This window comes from Hippocampus guttulatus, chromosome 2, assembly GCF_054856545.1.
Source record: "Hippocampus guttulatus isolate MCC_2025c chromosome 2, RoL_Hgut_1.0, whole genome shotgun sequence".
NCBI lineage: Eukaryota > Metazoa > Chordata > Actinopteri > Syngnathiformes > Syngnathidae > Hippocampus > Hippocampus guttulatus.
Genome location: NC_141262.1, coordinates 25,170,126 through 25,186,079, shown reverse-complemented (window position 1 = coordinate 25,186,079; position 15,954 = coordinate 25,170,126). Strand labels below are relative to the sequence as shown.

Genomic DNA, 15,954 nt, shown 5'->3' with positions numbered 1-15,954 from the left:
TGTATATACATACGTATAGCAGGTGATATAAAAAGTCTGCACACCCCTGATCAAATTCCAGGTCGAAAGGTCAGTCAATTTATTTTTCTTTTCAATTGAGTTGTATAATTTATGGGTAAGATTAATGATTTCTCTCGGTCACATTTAAAAAAAAAAATTGACACATCTTCATATTTGAACAGGCATGTGGAGATGTTTGATTTACTTAAAAGAAAAAGCTAAATTTCCCTTACATTTTGTGAGACAAGTATGCATACACACATTTGTTGCACATGCATTTCAATTATGTTTACATGTTTACATGCATCGCTGACTAAAAAAAAAATGTAAAAATTTGTTGACCAATGTAATTATAGTTTGTTTTCATTTCTTTAAAAGGAATTTTTGTTTTTGTATTATTTTGTTCACAAAAATGTTGCTTTCCCCAATTGCAGTTTTTTTGGGTGAGTTTCCCTTAACTATATAACAGTATATTGTCATTCATGCAAATAATACACATCAAAATGAAATAAATAGCATGCAAGATGACATACTGGTTCAAATCTCTCACTTTGTTTTGGTGAAATACTGCAAAGTGAAGCGAGGTGCTCATTGTGCGCGCGTGAGAGCTAGCGCTCAAAGCGGCGGGCTTTGACTTGCGCCGCACGACGTCAAACGTGACAAGAAACTTCCGTGTAACGTTGGATTGTCCCCCTCTTGTGACGGTCTGGCCCAATTGGTACAAGAACAGGAAGGAACGAGTAAATGGTAGAGGCGGAGGAGGACGGGGGTCACTTGTCAGTTGAGAAGTCTGTTAGCGTGGTGTTAAAGGGGAACTGCATTGGAGGGATTAGCTGGAAGGAAATAGGATTGGGATTTTTTTTTTAATCGGGCGTGAAAGGGGGTGCGTTAAAGGGTCTTGATGCCATCTTTTTTTTGTGTGTGTGTCCCATTCGACTTGTATCGTTTGAAAAAGGCTGCGTGCAGTCAAGAAGTTAGTCGGATGCAGTGGGTGTTGGTGCGCATGTGACAAATGAGAAAATGGCTGCACATGCGTGTGCTGTGCACGTGCTTGATGGCTGGAGGCGAGCGACATGCATGAGGACGAGTGGCAGAGGAAAGAGAGGAATACTGTACCAATTGGCACGGGGCATCCAGCCCGTCCAGACCGGGCTGCCCTGGTTCCCCCTTTTCACCCTTAAATCCCCGGAAACCCTGTTTGCAAAAATGACCTCGGAGTGTTACTGGGACAGAGGGACGACCGAGAGGCCTGAGCGAGCGCGCGATGGCGGGGTCACCTCGTGACCTTGCCGACGCCACAATTCGGCCTCAGCTTGGGTTTGGGGATATTTTTCGACGCGGGGCGGTTAGCTGGGCGTTGGTGTGGCCACAAGGCGCCCCGTACCCTCGTTCGGGGAGAGCACCCTACACGGCTGGGACGCGACTTCCAGCTCACAGTTGCAACATACCAATGGGCAGGGTGCATCTAATCCAGGGGCACCCTGTTCTCCTTTCTCGCCCTTAGGCCCTTTTTTGCCTTTCTTTCCCTTCTCCCCCTGTGGATACAACCATTTGGTCACGTTAAAAAAAAAAATCACTTGGGTGGAGCAGCGGTGAGATGAAGGAAAGGGGAGCGATTAAAGAATAGGAACCCACAACAGGGGGAGGTTAGATTGGTCTCTCGGGAGAAAAGAAACGGGAAATATTACAGTTGGAGGGAGTGAAGCTGACCACATTTTAAGGCTGTCAAGGGCACAAAGGATGAGAACGAGTTGCAGGGAAAAAAAACGCCAAAAGGGAGATTCATTCTTGACAAATACTCCAGTCATGCATTAGTCTGTTGTTGACGTCACACCTCAAGTCGGGTTATCTGGTGCAGACTAAACAGTGAAATGATGCGCCCAAAACATGATCTTTTTCATTTCTGGACTTTTCAGGTAAGTGAAGTCAGCTCAAGCGACAATTTGCGCATGGATCTTACGTGAGAGCAAGCGAATAAAGAATTAGTCATTTTCTTTCAGGATTGGAGGTGACAAGATGCACGGTGAGAATCTGAGATGGATGCGAAGAACCTGCTGTCAATGGACCTCGGCTGGAATGACGATGAGGGGTGACTTGTGATTGGGTGAGATGGTTAGCATGAGCTGAAGATGACATTGTGAGGAGCTAGCCGTGACGCTAACAAATCCAAACACTCGTTCTGTCCATTGACACCAGGGGTCTCGTGTTAGAATCGGTGCAACGCATCTAATTCTACGTCTACCTTCTCTCCTCTTTCCCCACTGTCGCCTTTCTCTCCTCTCAAACCCGGCAACCCCTGGAAGAGGGCAACTTTATTAATCTCAACGGGACAAAGACAGACAGAAAACAGACATGTTGCAAGGCGCTTTGAAGGACGTCGCAAAGATGGGATCCTAGGTCCGAGGAAATCTTCAAACTCTCGGGTACCCTGTTCTTATTAGTCACACTTGATGATTCAGATGGAATGCAAAGATGGAAATCCATCAAAACAATTAGCAACAAATGCCGATGAGACGTTTGGAATGACAATGCGACTGCTACGCGGAATCCTTTTGAAGCATTTAAACACTCGACTTGACGGCCTTCTCGTTTCTCCCGAGACTTACATCCAAGCCCGGTGTTCCTGCCGCTCCCTGCAAAGAAGGGACGACACGGATCAGAACCACGCGAGGCAATCTCAATCCTGGCCGGCAAAACATGCAAAATGTACATCCCAAACTCACAGGTAGTCCGTAGGGTCCCCTCGGTCCCGGGTCCCCCGCAGCCCCTCGCTCGCCCTGATCCGGCAACAACAACAAAATTAGCCGAAGCTTCAAAAGTGAGGTGAGAGCGGCAAAGTGCTTCTTACTCTGTCCCCCTTTGGGCCGGCAGGACCAGCTGGACCTGAAGGCCCGTCTGTGCCCTGCAATGAGAAGCGTTGCCGTGGTGACTGCAAATCAGTGGCGCTCCTCCGTTAAAGGAAATTCCCAAAACATATTTGGACAATCGTGCACATGCACCTCTGCAGTTGATGTGCGTGTTCGTGCTGACTAATGCTGCACGTTTTGCGTGATTGTTTGATAACATAGTGGTCCCTTGACATAAGAGTTTGTTCCTTATCCAAAATTGCGACTCAACTTCAAATTGAAGTAAAAATGGCACCTACGTGGAAGTAAAAACAAAGTTCTGAAACTGGAAATGGGAATGTATTTTTCGATAAAGTTGAACCCAAGTGAACTGTAGGCACAGATTCGTTCGGATAGCACTCGAGGGAGCCTGCATACCACCAGTGCTACTCGTAGTACTTTGAGAATCATTTATTTCGGGCTTGGAAGACAAAACGCGGATTCTTAAAATGAACTCTGAAGACCCGGATGACTGTTTCACGAATCCACGAAAAGGCTTCATCCTTGCCAGCTGCTTGAGGTGACAAAAGCTGGACTCAACTATTTCGCTGATTGGCTGCTCCAATGTCAAATCACCGTCCAAATTAAAACCCAAGTTGGAGGCAGTCGGCTTAACAAAGTAGGGTGACTGGGACCGAACCATCACTTGGGTTCATCTCTCCAGATTTCTAAATGTGGCTCACAACACAATGCGAAAACAAATGGACCACGCGATGGCTGGTCGTTGGGGCACTTGGATGTCAATGAACCACTCGCTAACTTGTTTGCTCGTGCGTGGAAAACAGGAAGTGGGAAAAGCGGGTCGGGGGTCTGGATGAGAGTCGGAGATGGGACGAGAGTTTGGGGTGGTCGAAGCCTCACTCACCCTAATCCCGGGCTTGCCGTCCAAGCCGGAGGCTCCCTGCGTGGTTACGGGCGTATGAGTGACATGGACATGGACAAGGCGGGATTAGTACCAGATGAACTCTGTTATTACTGTACATTCTGAGGCCAAGTTGACTTTCAAATTATACGCTGGGTTACTGGGATTTGGCAAACTAATCAGGCAAATGAATGAGAGCACGTACACACGCATACCGTCGATATAATACAAACACATACAAACACTCTGGTGCACAAATACAGTCGCAGGGGCATTTGGCATACTTACAGGGAGACCTAATGGTCCTCGGTCTCCCTTGTGGCCTGGTTCTCCGCGTGCCCCCTTTGTACCGTGCAAACCGGGTTCACCCTGCGGCATAAAGATGTGAACATGTGTAAGTGGGACACACACAACGCACCAAAATGAGCTGGAAAAGTAGCCGACAGCATCGCAATGGAAGAGAGCCAAAAAGGAGTCGCATCTGTTGAGCGTTAAAAAGTTATTAGAGTTCATGAAAACTAACAAAATAAAATTGAAAAAACATTTTCCATCATGAAATAAAAACAACAAAGGCTTTAAAACAAACTGAAGACTAGTTGAAACTACAGCTTCTGTTTATAAAACAAGTAATTAGAATTATAGGGAAAATGTCTTTTGTTTTCGTCTTTGTCAATTAACGGGGGAGTCAACCGCAAAATTTTCTTTACACTAAAAACTTTTATGCAGCTGAACACTGTATTCTCAACAATAAACTACAAAATAAAATCCACCCACTTTTGTCCATCTCAGGGGGCGGCCATCTTGTCACTTGCTGTCGACTGAAAATGACATCAGACTCGCTCAGGGGCTCAGGTAACAACCAATCATGGGTTAGCTTCAGATGAGCTTCAGGTGAGCCATGATAGGTCGCTACCTGAGCCTTGAGCAACTGTGAGGTCATTTTCAGGCGACAGAAAGTGACAAAATGGCCGCCCCTGAGATGGACAAAAAAGGGGTCGATTTGGCTGCTTAACTCATATTCCACAAACGCAATATTAATCAGGATGCTGTGTTTAGGCTAGTGGAAGAGTCTCAAAATCTTGGTAGAGAAAATGTTGGGGTTGACTTTCCCTTTTAAATCATATTTGAGCTTTCAGGGTTAATTTGAAATGATTATTTCGGTATGACTGTCATTTGAGAATTGTAGTTTACTTGACAATAATACACAAAATTAGTTTTCTTCATTTTTAGTTTGCACTTAACATATGTAAATATGTAAAAAAAACTCATACTAATCAAAAACAAAGCATTAACAAAATACACAAACAAACAAACAAATAAATAAACAAACCTGCTCTACAAACTCATGAAAACTAACTGATTTCAAAACTAAATAAAAAGAAAAATCCCAAACTATTATAATCCTGTTGATGACACACTTGGACTTCTCCAAAGGGGGTTTAACTTACCTTTGGTCCAGGGAAACCGTGGGGTCCCTGAAGGACAAAACAAGGAACAAGTTTATGTTTCAGAGTACATTCATGGCGACTGTCATCTTCAGCATTCATACAAGCTTTTCTACTTTGTGATATTCATCACCCACCCACACACCCACCCACCCACCCACCCACCCACACACCCACACACACACACACACACACACACACACACACACACACACACACACACACACACACACACACACACACACACACACACACACACACACACACACACACACACACACACACACACTTCTACCAATTAGTGCGACACAGGCAGACCCTGTTCAAGTGTAAAACGCTTCAACTTGTCTGACTAACAGACCTGTAGCCATTTTCTCCCCCATAATCTCTCATGTGTACTCAAAATGGAGTTGATCTCAAATCGTAAGTGTTGCAATGCCGCCATTTACTGGCATCAGTCACTTCAGTTGTTTCCAAACTGTATTAGGAAGCTCCACAAACACAAGTGTGTAGTAATGTTTTTACTGCGCTGAGACTTACCATGGGTCCAGGGGGCCCGTGAGGTCCTGGTGCCCCCGGAGGACCAATAATCTAAAGAGATACACATTTGGGACAGATGAAGCTTTGAACTTTCCCGTCAGTCATGTGGAACGGTGAAACTCACTGAGGAGCCTTGAGGACCCGGCAGACCTGAATCTCCCTTCTCTCCCTTTACCCCGTTGACGCCCTGCGCCCCAAAAAATAAAACAATTGTAAAAAAAACCCACCTTCGAGTCATATATCTCCAAGATCACTATGGGAATATTTTGCATATTTCATACAGGTAAGCCGGGTAAACCGGTTGCTCCTTTGTTGCCTGATGCTCCAGGCATTCCCATGTCTCCCTTGGAACCCTTGTAGCCCTGCCAAGTAATGACCTCTGATGATTAAAAAAAAAAAACCCAAAAAACACTGATTCTGTCTTGAATGGTTTCATACGTCGGCAACATTATCTTACACGTTCTCCGTCAAGTCCTGGTAGGCCAGGCATACCACGGTCACCCTGCCGCAAAACAAACAGGACAACTCGTCACTTTTTTTAATTTGGCCTTTTAACAGCAGTATGAACATCCATCCATCCATCATCTGAATCATTTCTCCTCATGAGGGTTGCAGGCATGCTGGAGCCTAGCCCAGCCATCTTTGAGCAAAAGGCGGGGTACACCCTGAACTGGTTGCCAGCCAATCGCAGGGCACGCATAGACAAGCAACCCATTCACACTCAAAATGACACCTAGGGACAATTTCGATTGTTCAGTTAACCGACCAAGCATTTTTTTGGAATGTGGGAGGAAACCATAGTACCCAGAAAACACCCACACAGGCATGGGGAGGACATGCAAATTCCACACACAAAGGCCGAGCCCAGAATCGAACACTTCTGTCCTGTGACGTGCTAACCAGTCTACCACCACACTGCCCGCAGTATAAGCACTCAGTGGAAAATGTTCAACATGTACCTTCATACCGTGCGGTCCTACTGGCCCAGGAGGACCTGGCGGGCCCTGCACACAAGCAAAGGCGTCCCATTTACAATGACACACTTGAGCAACGATGAAAAGCAAAGCTAAGTGATGATTTGGAAGAACAGAAGCATTGAACACATGCCAAGGTTGACAAGAACATGTTAGCCGGAACACATCAATTCTATTATGCAAAGCTGCCTTGACTTACAAATTTGATTTGTTGCGTGACCATGCTGGACCCTCAAAACAGCAGCCTGTCGCAGGTAATTCTTTTGTTTCATCCGTTCTCGCAAAACCGTTTCATTTGTTGACATTCTATTTCGGTAAAGTGCATTTTAATTTTGAATTTGACTCGCGAGCGTGGTCACGTCATGAATTCAATTCGTACGTCAAGGCACCGCCGCTTATGACATCAATGCCAAAGATTTTTGATGAGAGCATGCCAATGCTGACGATTGCCACAAATTAGTACTGTGTGAACAATGGTTGACGCGAGTAATCGTCAAAGAAACATGAACACACAGACCTACTATCCTACTGTATTTGCATGTTGGCCTTTATGGTGGTACTTTGTGTGTTCAGTATTTTCTTTTCTTTAGGTGGTTTAACAGGTTTGAGAACGACTGACAGCCACGAGATTGTTGGTGACGGGGATGACATCATCACTTTTTGGAGGGGGACTTAATGAAGAAAAATGTCGACCATTTCAGTCACTGTTTGGTACACATACGGTTAAAAAAAATAAAATAATGGTAGGCAAACCACATATAAGGATTGTGCTCATGCGATTAAAACAACGCTGATGGCAATTCTTAGTACAGACAAATAATTACCGTCACTGTAAGAGTGGTAATCTTCTGCAGCACACCGAAAAGGAGAGAAATAACATTGCAGAGAGAACAAACCTTTGAGTCAGCATATTTTCTCGTTGGCACAGACACACCCGAAGAATTGCATTTTCAAACCGCGAATTGAGACGATAGAGCCGAAAGATATCATCCGTTGTCTGACCTGCAACGCTTCCTGAATGTTCCCATTGTAGTCAATAATTTCAGTGGCCCCCTGGTCTCCCTTTTGCCCAGGCGGGCCCTGCACAAGGACATTTGGCACATTCATTGAACAAATATTCGACACGGATGACGACATCACCTGAAGGCAAGAGTCTCACCTTTGGCCCTGAAGGCCCAAAGTCTCCTTTGTCTCCACTTTCGCCCTAATTCAGGATGGAGAAAATATAAATTAGTTGACCTCACGGGCTCCGAATGATTGCAAAACCCACCAAAACAAAACAGAATGGTATTGATGACAACCTTTGACCCTTTGGGACCAGGTGTGCCTGCCTCTCCTTGCGAACCCTGACAAAGACAATTTACAAGTACATGACAAAACAATGGTGGGAAGGAACAATTTACAAATATTTTGTTTCTGACTTCTCGGGTATCTGTGCTTGTGCATTGATTATTCTGAAAACCTTTTAATCTTACTCCTTATGTTTGAAGGCGCAAATCTGTACTTTGTGGTTTTTCAAAATAGGCATGTTCGTTTTTTTTTTTCAACCTCTGTGAATGACGAGATGTCAAAACGACGGAAATAGAGAGAGGAAAAGATGATTTGATGTTTTTGGCGAAAATAATGATTCGGTAGCGAATGTGTTGTGTCTTGAGGCAGCGTAAAAACAGCTTCTGGCATTAAAAAAAAAAAGAATCGACCTGATCTTTAGTAGTATATGTAATTGCATTTTATTTTTTATTTTTTTGGTGAATCAGTTCACGATGTTACAAAAATGAAAAATATACATTTTCATTTCAGAAGCCCTCCCTTTTAAAGCCACATCCTTCTGTAAAGTCGCAGTCATTCCAGAGTAAAACGTGAGGTTAGTCACGGTAGGGGAACAAAAATAACACCTACACCTCATATGCATATTTTGTGTTGGTATTATGGAAAATCAATTTTTATGTAATTACTTGAACAATCGATGAGAGGATCAGAAGAATTATGGATTCTAAAAGTATTTGGCAGCCCAAGATCCAATAGGAAGCACGTGGGGATGGTCAGACAGCATAAAATATATATATATATAAATAAGAAAACTACAGCTACTGTAATTGAATTAGTACTTCTACTTTTACCAGAGTCGTATCTGTACTTCTATATACAGATTGTTCGTACTTCTGCACCTGTGATCACAAAAAAGACTCCAAATATTTGGTGCCTTGTCCTCATTCACAAGGTAGTGAAGTTGGTGTCGAGGTTTCCATGTCATCGCACTGGGATGCCGGCGGTCCTATTTCAAAGAATCCCGCGCGTGCGCCTCTCGAGGGAGCCACGCACGCCGTAAGCTTTCACTAAAAAAACAACGGTGTTTATTTGAAGTCTGTCACCAATTAAGGCGAGATTTCACTTTTTTTTTAATTAGCATGTGAAACACATGTGCGGGTTATCTGAGTTGAGACTGCAGTTTATTGAAGCTACCTGTCTGAGCCAGACATAAACAAAGGCCAACTCATTTCCACTGAGTTGACATGACCCGGTAGAATGTTAAGATCATGACTAAGATTCGAATGGTTCAGGCAGCACTCTGCGAACAAAATCAACCTTTCAATCAGAACTTTTTTTCAGGTAAAACTTTGTAAACAAAGGACCACCATTGAAGGGGTATTAATATGCCTCTAGAGGGCGGCAAAAACCAATTAGGAATGACATGGTATACCTTTGGTCCGTCAGGTCCCAGGTCGCCTCTTTCGCCTTTTCCGGGCGGTCCATGCTCACCCCTTTCCCCCTTTACACACAAACAACACGATTTCAGTCGTGGAAGTTGTCATCATCTGCTCCACATTAAGACGACATGTATCTCTCAAAATTGCGTCCAGTCCTCGGTGTATTTTGTAGTGAAGTGAGCAAGGATGGCCAAGAGATGGCGCTGTGGTGCAATTTAGAGAGGCTTTGATCTCGCGTCACCTTTCTTGAAATGACAAACAACCTAAACAGTTTGTACAGCACCCCCCAAAATGAAAAGGCCCAACTTGCCATAAGGTAAATCATCCATGTCAAATGTGTTTTCCCTTCCCTGCTTGTTGTCATCGCATGAATCCACAGTCCAATACAAACACATTCTGGATGCCCAGACAAGAACATTATTAATTATCCTCCCTCGTGCGCATGTGGAGCATCACAGTCAGCTTCTCAGTGTGATAATGTCACGACTCAAAGGAAGCACAGAACGGTCCCTTTTCCACTGACATTTTGGAGGCAATGAAAAAGCAAGAAGGAAAAAAAAATCAAAACCTCAACATTAAAACATGTTTAAAAAATATCTGTAATCTGTTTAAATTGGGATTTCTTTGAATGCTCAAGGAAAATAACGGCACCACTCTGAGGCCTAAAAAATGCAAAAGCAAATCCATCCATCCATTTTTTGAACCGCTTTATTCTCACGAGGGTCGCGGCGTGCTGGAGCCGAAGCTCAGCCATCTTTGGGCAGTAGGCGGGGTACACCCTGAACTGGTTGCCAGCCAATCGCAGTACACACAACAACAAACAAACATTCACACTCACAATCACGCCGTGGGACAACAGAGAGTGCTCCATTAACCTTCCATGCATGTTTTTGGAATGTGGGAGGAAATGGGAGAAAACCCCACACAGCAAGGCCGAATCCCAGATTCAAACCCTGTACTTCTGTACTGTGTGGCGGCCGTGTTAACAAATCGTCCACCGAGCCTCCTGAAAATAAGTTGAATTGCAAATTGAAATGCAAGCCCTAGGTCAAGCTAGCTGTCACGGCACACGCTACAAGAGCCTACTTCAAAATAAAAATCTACTAAGGCTTTTTCATTGGTAGACTTTTATTTTGAAGTTAGCCTTTGCGTTAGCGGCGTGTTATGTTCAGGGTACTTTTACAGCTTTCTTGACATGTCAAAATGACTAGTGGCAGCTCGTGTCTCTGTAAACTGGAGGCGGCAGCTCGTGTCCCAGTACGCTGGAGGCTAAAAATGAGAAGTGTCGGTACTTTGTACCGTTGCGTACCGAGCCATTGCAAGCACTGTGTACAAGGGAAAAATGAGTTCTTCGTGTGTGATGTAAACTGAGTTATACAAAGTGGAGCTCTACCACCTTAGTTCCTGGAAGGCCTGGGAGGCCTGGCTCTCCCTGGGGACCGAGGAATCCTGGCTCTCCCTAAATTCAAGAAATAACAACAACACATTAAACCTGCTAAATGAGAGTCACCTTTCAGTTCAACAAGCACGGACGAAGACCGGAAAAAAAAAGCACGCACATTTGAGCCACTTCAGCATCTTGTTCCCAAGACTGTGCCGCAATGTGTACTGACGGTTCGGACCCAGTTGGAAAGTCAGTAGGATTTCTTGTCTTGGACTTACGAGGAGTTAGGGGATGCTATGAAGTGCGATGCTGAGTTCAATGTCGGCGTATCGCTAAACCATCTGCGACCGCCCGCCTGCCGTCACACGCTCGAGAGGTCGGCGGACGATGCAGAAAGCGGCGAGAGTGCAGGCTCAGAATTAGGTGAGTGCTACGTTAGCAAAATGCTGTTAGATCCATCAAGCATTCAAGCCTCTTAAGTTTAAAAAAAAAGTGCAGTATTAAGCTTGACAAGCATAAAAAAAGCACAGTAGACATTTGTGCATTCAGTGCATTGTTGACAGTTTTTTCTCCATACATGAAAAAATCAGGTGACTCAGCCAGGAGATGCAAACAACCGTCCACGCAACTTCACACATATTAAGCCCACAACGGTGGACACGATAGACAGCGGTCCATTGATGGTCTACGACCTGACAGCCTCGAAAACGGAATACAAAACAAACACCACTGCAACTTGGGATGGCATTCTTGTAGCAGTGGCTAACTTATTTGTGCACTTGTAAGCATCTTGTATGAATTATTGTTATGTTGCTGATGAGCCAGGTAAATATTTATTTACAACCATCTGGTTTTGAACTTTTTTTTGTGCAGTAGCAGCAATAATGTTCCTGGGTCACTTTCACTTGTGTTGATATTTTATTTAAATCTGCTGGCCTTGCACTCCTTGTCCTTTTTTTTTCTTTTTTCAACAAAGATGGCAAAATAACAGGGGGCTTTATCAAATACCACAATCCTATAACCAATGACATCGAAACATGCTTTTTTGTCATTTATTTTTTCCAAAAGTCTCACTCAAAGCAGATTGTGCCCCACAAAAAGAATGCAGCTCTAATCTGTTCCAGACACCCCAAAGATAGGATAAAAAATATATTTTAAAGGGAATACCTATAGTTTAACATCCAGAAAACAATGTGAAATAAATTTAAATGAGTAAGAATGCAGATGGAGCCACACAAAAAATAAAATAAAATTAAAAACAAAACAAAACACAATGCTAATGCATTTTTTGTGCGACACAAAGGTGGTTGAGTTTTTGCTGTGGTGGGCTGAAGCAGATGGAAAGCGGGTCGGGACAAGGTGTGACACTAGTAGGGGTGGAAACAGCAAATCATTTACCTTAATTCCTGGCAGTCCAGGCAGCCCTGGAAGTCCTGGCTCTCCCTACACAGGAAGAGTTGCGACATGTTACAGCCAAGCTAAGCTAAGAGGTGCTTCGGGGATCCACAGAACATTCGTTCTTCACATGTTCAATTGGCAATCGAAACACCACCTTCCACCCAAAAAAACAAAAGTGACTCCTCATTTCCTTTATCATCAAACACATTTTACTCCAGAATACTATTTTAGGTTCAGATTGAAATGAATTTGAAAACACGGGACTGAGTTTGAGTTTTTAATAGGTACACCTGGCGAGAGCAAAATGCAAGAATGTGGATAGTGAGTGCTGGCCCATTTATCGACTGCACTTATGGAGTTCTGCTACAGAGACTCTACAAACTTTCCTTTTTAGCACAAGGGACATACAAAAAAAAAAAATCAGTGTTACTTTAAAAAGAAAAAAAAAGAAAGAGTCATTATATGGCTCGGCATCATGTTTTCATTATTTTGTTTTTGATTAAAAAACAAATTTAAAAGAAGTCCACCCAAATCCACCCACTACCCCTGACTCACCATATGCTTCCTTTTTCGATTTCGGATTTGCCAATTGAAAATGGACAGAATGAACGACACCGGCCCAAGAGTTTTGGGCTTCTGTCAAATCTCATCTTATCGACCTGCTGTGCCTCGTCGTCCGTCGCTGGAGGCTGTCACCGGGAGAAGGTAGCACACATGCACTTTCACACCAAACCATGCCCTCATCATGGATTAGTTTGTTAAATCACTCAAACTCGCAACCTGCAATGCAATTAACTTGGCTGAAAAAATAAGCTGCAGCTGTCACACACTGCACAGTTGCAAGAGCGCTTTTGGACATTGCGAAAGCAGCCGTGGCTCGGAGATCATTAGGAGGTTGGCGTAGATTTCGATGTCGCCGACAACTTTGAATAACGCGCCGACAATCAAGTCTCTCGGCGAGGCCTAGGAGAGACTCTCCAAACAACAACTTGGGCTGCGGATGATCTACGACTCCGTTCCAATGTCCGTGTTTACGGCGCATGGGATGGAAAGATTAGCTGTAACGCCACACGGGGGATCAAGGGGAAAGCTGTAAATTGACACTGTGGCAAATGAAAGCGTCGTAAAAGTCATGAAGAAAAGCCTTTCTCGCGGCATCTTCTGCATTTGCGACAAATTGCGTGAGGGCGTCCAACAGTGGCGTTTAATGCGCAACCATAACTTCATGTGATGCCGAGTCGGGGATAATCGTACGTCAGCCTGTCAGAACAATTGCAGTGGCTGTAAATTGTGTGCGAGTGTTTGCTAAAAGCTCTCGCGTTTGTATGCTGCCACAAAAGAGAAATTATGTCCTGCGGCACTGTATGCCATTGAAGGACAACTTCAATCAAAAAATTGGTCCAACATCTACATCGGGCACGCCCTATAAGCCTGTCAGAAATGTGTTTGACCTTGGTTCAGATTCCCAAGAACATAATATTAATCCGAATACCCTGTTTTGAGTAATTATGGCACATACAATGTATTGCAGAAATTCTCGAGTTTAGTTCCTGTTGAAAAGAACCTGCCACTTGCTTCCCCGTTTAAACATTTCAAACCCATTCATCCAGCCATTTTCTGAACTGCTTTATCCTCACGAGGGTCGCAGGGGTTGCTGGAGCCTATCCAAGGCATCTTCGGGCAGTAGGCGGGAGACACCCTGGACCGGTTGCCAGCCAATCGCAGGGCACACAGAGACGAACAACCAGCCACGCTCACACTCACACCTAGAGACAATCTCGAGTGTTCAATCAGTCTCCCACTCATGTTTTTGGACTGTGGGAAGAAACCGGAGTACCCGGAGAAAACCCACGCAGGCCCGGGGAGAACATGCAAGCTCCACACAGGAAGGCCAGAGCTGGAATCGAACCCGGCACCTCTGCACTCTGAGGTCGACGTGCTAACCGGTCGACCACCGGGCCGCCCACATTTCAAACCCAAATCAGATATTTTTGGTCCATCCACTAGGATTGCGTGATCATGGGAGATTAGCGTGCCTCGAGCCAAAGAAAATGAAAAGCGAGATCGCCATGATGCTCCGAAGCCAAAACTCAAGCGTCAATTTCTGCTCGGTCGGCCTCCCGTGGACCTCGGTCATCATTCTGCACTTTGGAGACAAAGGCTCGACTCAGATTGGAATTCTCTTGTCAAAACCCGATCCTGAGTGATGTGATCTTGCGCACCATGAGTGCACACTACTTTAGCCCGTCTGGTGCCGCAGACATCTATTTGCTTTATAGCTTCAGCTGCAGAAAAGCCATCATTACCTTGTGTCCGCTTCTTCCGGGATCTCCGGGTTCGCCCTGGAACACAAGCAAAAGACAATACTTGGTCATGCTGTTTTGGGGTTTCAGCTTGTTCAAGTGCTTTACCTTGATGCCTGCCGCCGAGGAGCCTGCATCCCCCTGCAAGGCAAAAAAAAAAAAAAGGTGAAAAGGATCGGGCTAAGGATTGATCCTTGATGGACACCACATGTGACAAAGAGCGTAGCCAACTATGCTCCTCCCACAGAGACAAACTCTGTGAGATATGAAGTGAACCAAGAATGGCAGGAGGAGGATAAGGTGGTCAGCCGTGTCAAAGTCTGTGGTGAGGTCATTGGTGACCATGACCAGAGAGGTTTCTGTACTATGGCTATAACTTTTCATGTAGACTATTTGTGTTGAGATTATTGTGGAGTTGGGTAACAACTGCTTTTATCCAGGAACTTGGACGGGGCAGGTGACAACTAGTTAACATTTAGGCTCTAAAATGTCCCAAGGTGTTTTATGAGGGCCCGCTAGTCCTTCTACTAGTGTGCTGAATTATATTACTAGTGAGGACAAAGGCCGTACTATGTACTAGCAAACTGGTAGGATATGGAATAAATGCTCGAATAGCTTTCTGCTAATTGCAGACATGAAGAAGCCAGACTGCCCTCATGTGCCACCTTGCAGACAAAACAAGGGGCCAACGAATCTAATGAAGTGCGGTCGCTGGGGAGGAAAAAAAAAAAAGGCATCAGAGAGCAGGTTTTGCTTTGCGGTTTTCTCCTCGCTTGCCTGCTGCTCAGTCACTGCTGAGCACTTCAAGCTTTTTATGGGACACATTATGCTGCATGGCGTACAAGGCGGCTTTGAGCGTTGGCGTGTCTGAACTCCCGACAAGGTTGCTTTCAGCACATTTGCTCGAGAATTGCAATTGAAAGAATTTGCACATGAGACCAAAGGCTCATTTGGAGGAATGACTTTAGTGCAGCAAAACCCACTTGACACCTGCAGCTGCATTCATTTTCTTAAATATCACATGAAAAAAAATATTAGCTACAAAAAGGCCTTGTTAAACTGCTAGTCAAGCAATTAATTCAGTCTAAGCACTCTTGTCAAAGTGCTACCCTATGCAACGCTGGGCAATTTAACAGCGGGGGGTGTCTGCTTTTATTTTGAAATGCCACCAGTGACTCACGTGAGAACAATTATCAGAAGATGCAACATACGCACTTCACACAAACCGGGGGCCGATTCGTCACTGTGGGCCCTCGCTGGACAATTTATGGGGACTTCCTGATTTCATACATATTTCAACGCGAGCCACAAGACCCCGCCGCCGAAACCGCAGCTGCGTGCGGCATGGCGAACTGAAACATCCCGACCGGTCCAATTAGTATACTAAGGCTCCATCCTGCGATTAAAGTGTGTCGCCACGGCTCCAATTTACAGGCAGCCGCGACTCTCGCTGAA

General features: G+C 44.7%; 1 protein-coding gene across 9 annotated transcripts in view; it reads right to left on the bottom strand.

Annotated features, from left to right (window-relative positions):
* col25a1 (collagen type XXV alpha 1 chain) overlaps window positions 1–15,954 on the bottom strand; it is an 85,800-nt gene that overhangs the window by 2,782 nt on the left and 67,064 nt on the right. For 3 of the 9 annotated variants that reach the window (XR_015100180.1, XR_015100179.1, XR_015100183.1), the window contains 22 exons: window positions 14,608–14,640; window positions 14,503–14,538; window positions 12,197–12,241; window positions 10,811–10,873; window positions 9,408–9,476; window positions 8,008–8,052; window positions 7,866–7,910; window positions 7,709–7,786; window positions 7,531–7,554; window positions 6,692–6,736; window positions 6,190–6,234; window positions 6,014–6,094; window positions 5,857–5,919; window positions 5,733–5,783; window positions 5,196–5,222; window positions 4,036–4,116; window positions 3,751–3,786; window positions 2,849–2,902; window positions 2,724–2,777; window positions 2,607–2,633; window positions 2,243–2,296; window positions 1,117–1,535 (listed from right to left, as the gene is read on the bottom strand). Coding sequence is in view for 3 of the 9 variants with exons in the window: in XM_086104856.1 (XP_085960982.1) it covers window positions 1,449–1,535; window positions 2,243–2,296; window positions 2,607–2,633; window positions 2,724–2,777; window positions 2,849–2,902; window positions 3,751–3,786; window positions 4,036–4,116; window positions 5,196–5,222; window positions 5,733–5,783; window positions 5,857–5,919; window positions 6,014–6,094; window positions 6,190–6,234; window positions 6,692–6,736; window positions 7,531–7,554; window positions 7,709–7,786; window positions 7,866–7,910; window positions 8,008–8,052; window positions 9,408–9,476; window positions 10,811–10,873; window positions 12,197–12,241; window positions 14,503–14,538; window positions 14,608–14,640 (1,143 nt within the window). In the remaining 6 variants the exon portion in view is untranslated. The remainder of the gene's footprint in view (window positions 1–1,116; window positions 1,536–2,242; window positions 2,297–2,606; window positions 2,634–2,723; window positions 2,778–2,848; window positions 2,903–3,750; window positions 3,787–4,035; window positions 4,117–5,195; window positions 5,223–5,732; window positions 5,784–5,856; window positions 5,920–6,013; window positions 6,095–6,189; window positions 6,235–6,691; window positions 6,737–7,530; window positions 7,555–7,708; window positions 7,787–7,865; window positions 7,911–8,007; window positions 8,053–9,407; window positions 9,477–10,810; window positions 10,874–12,196; window positions 12,242–14,502; window positions 14,539–14,607; window positions 14,641–15,954) is intronic. The other 6 variants (XM_086104858.1, XM_086104857.1, XM_086104856.1 and 3 more) reach the window with 5 other exon arrangements.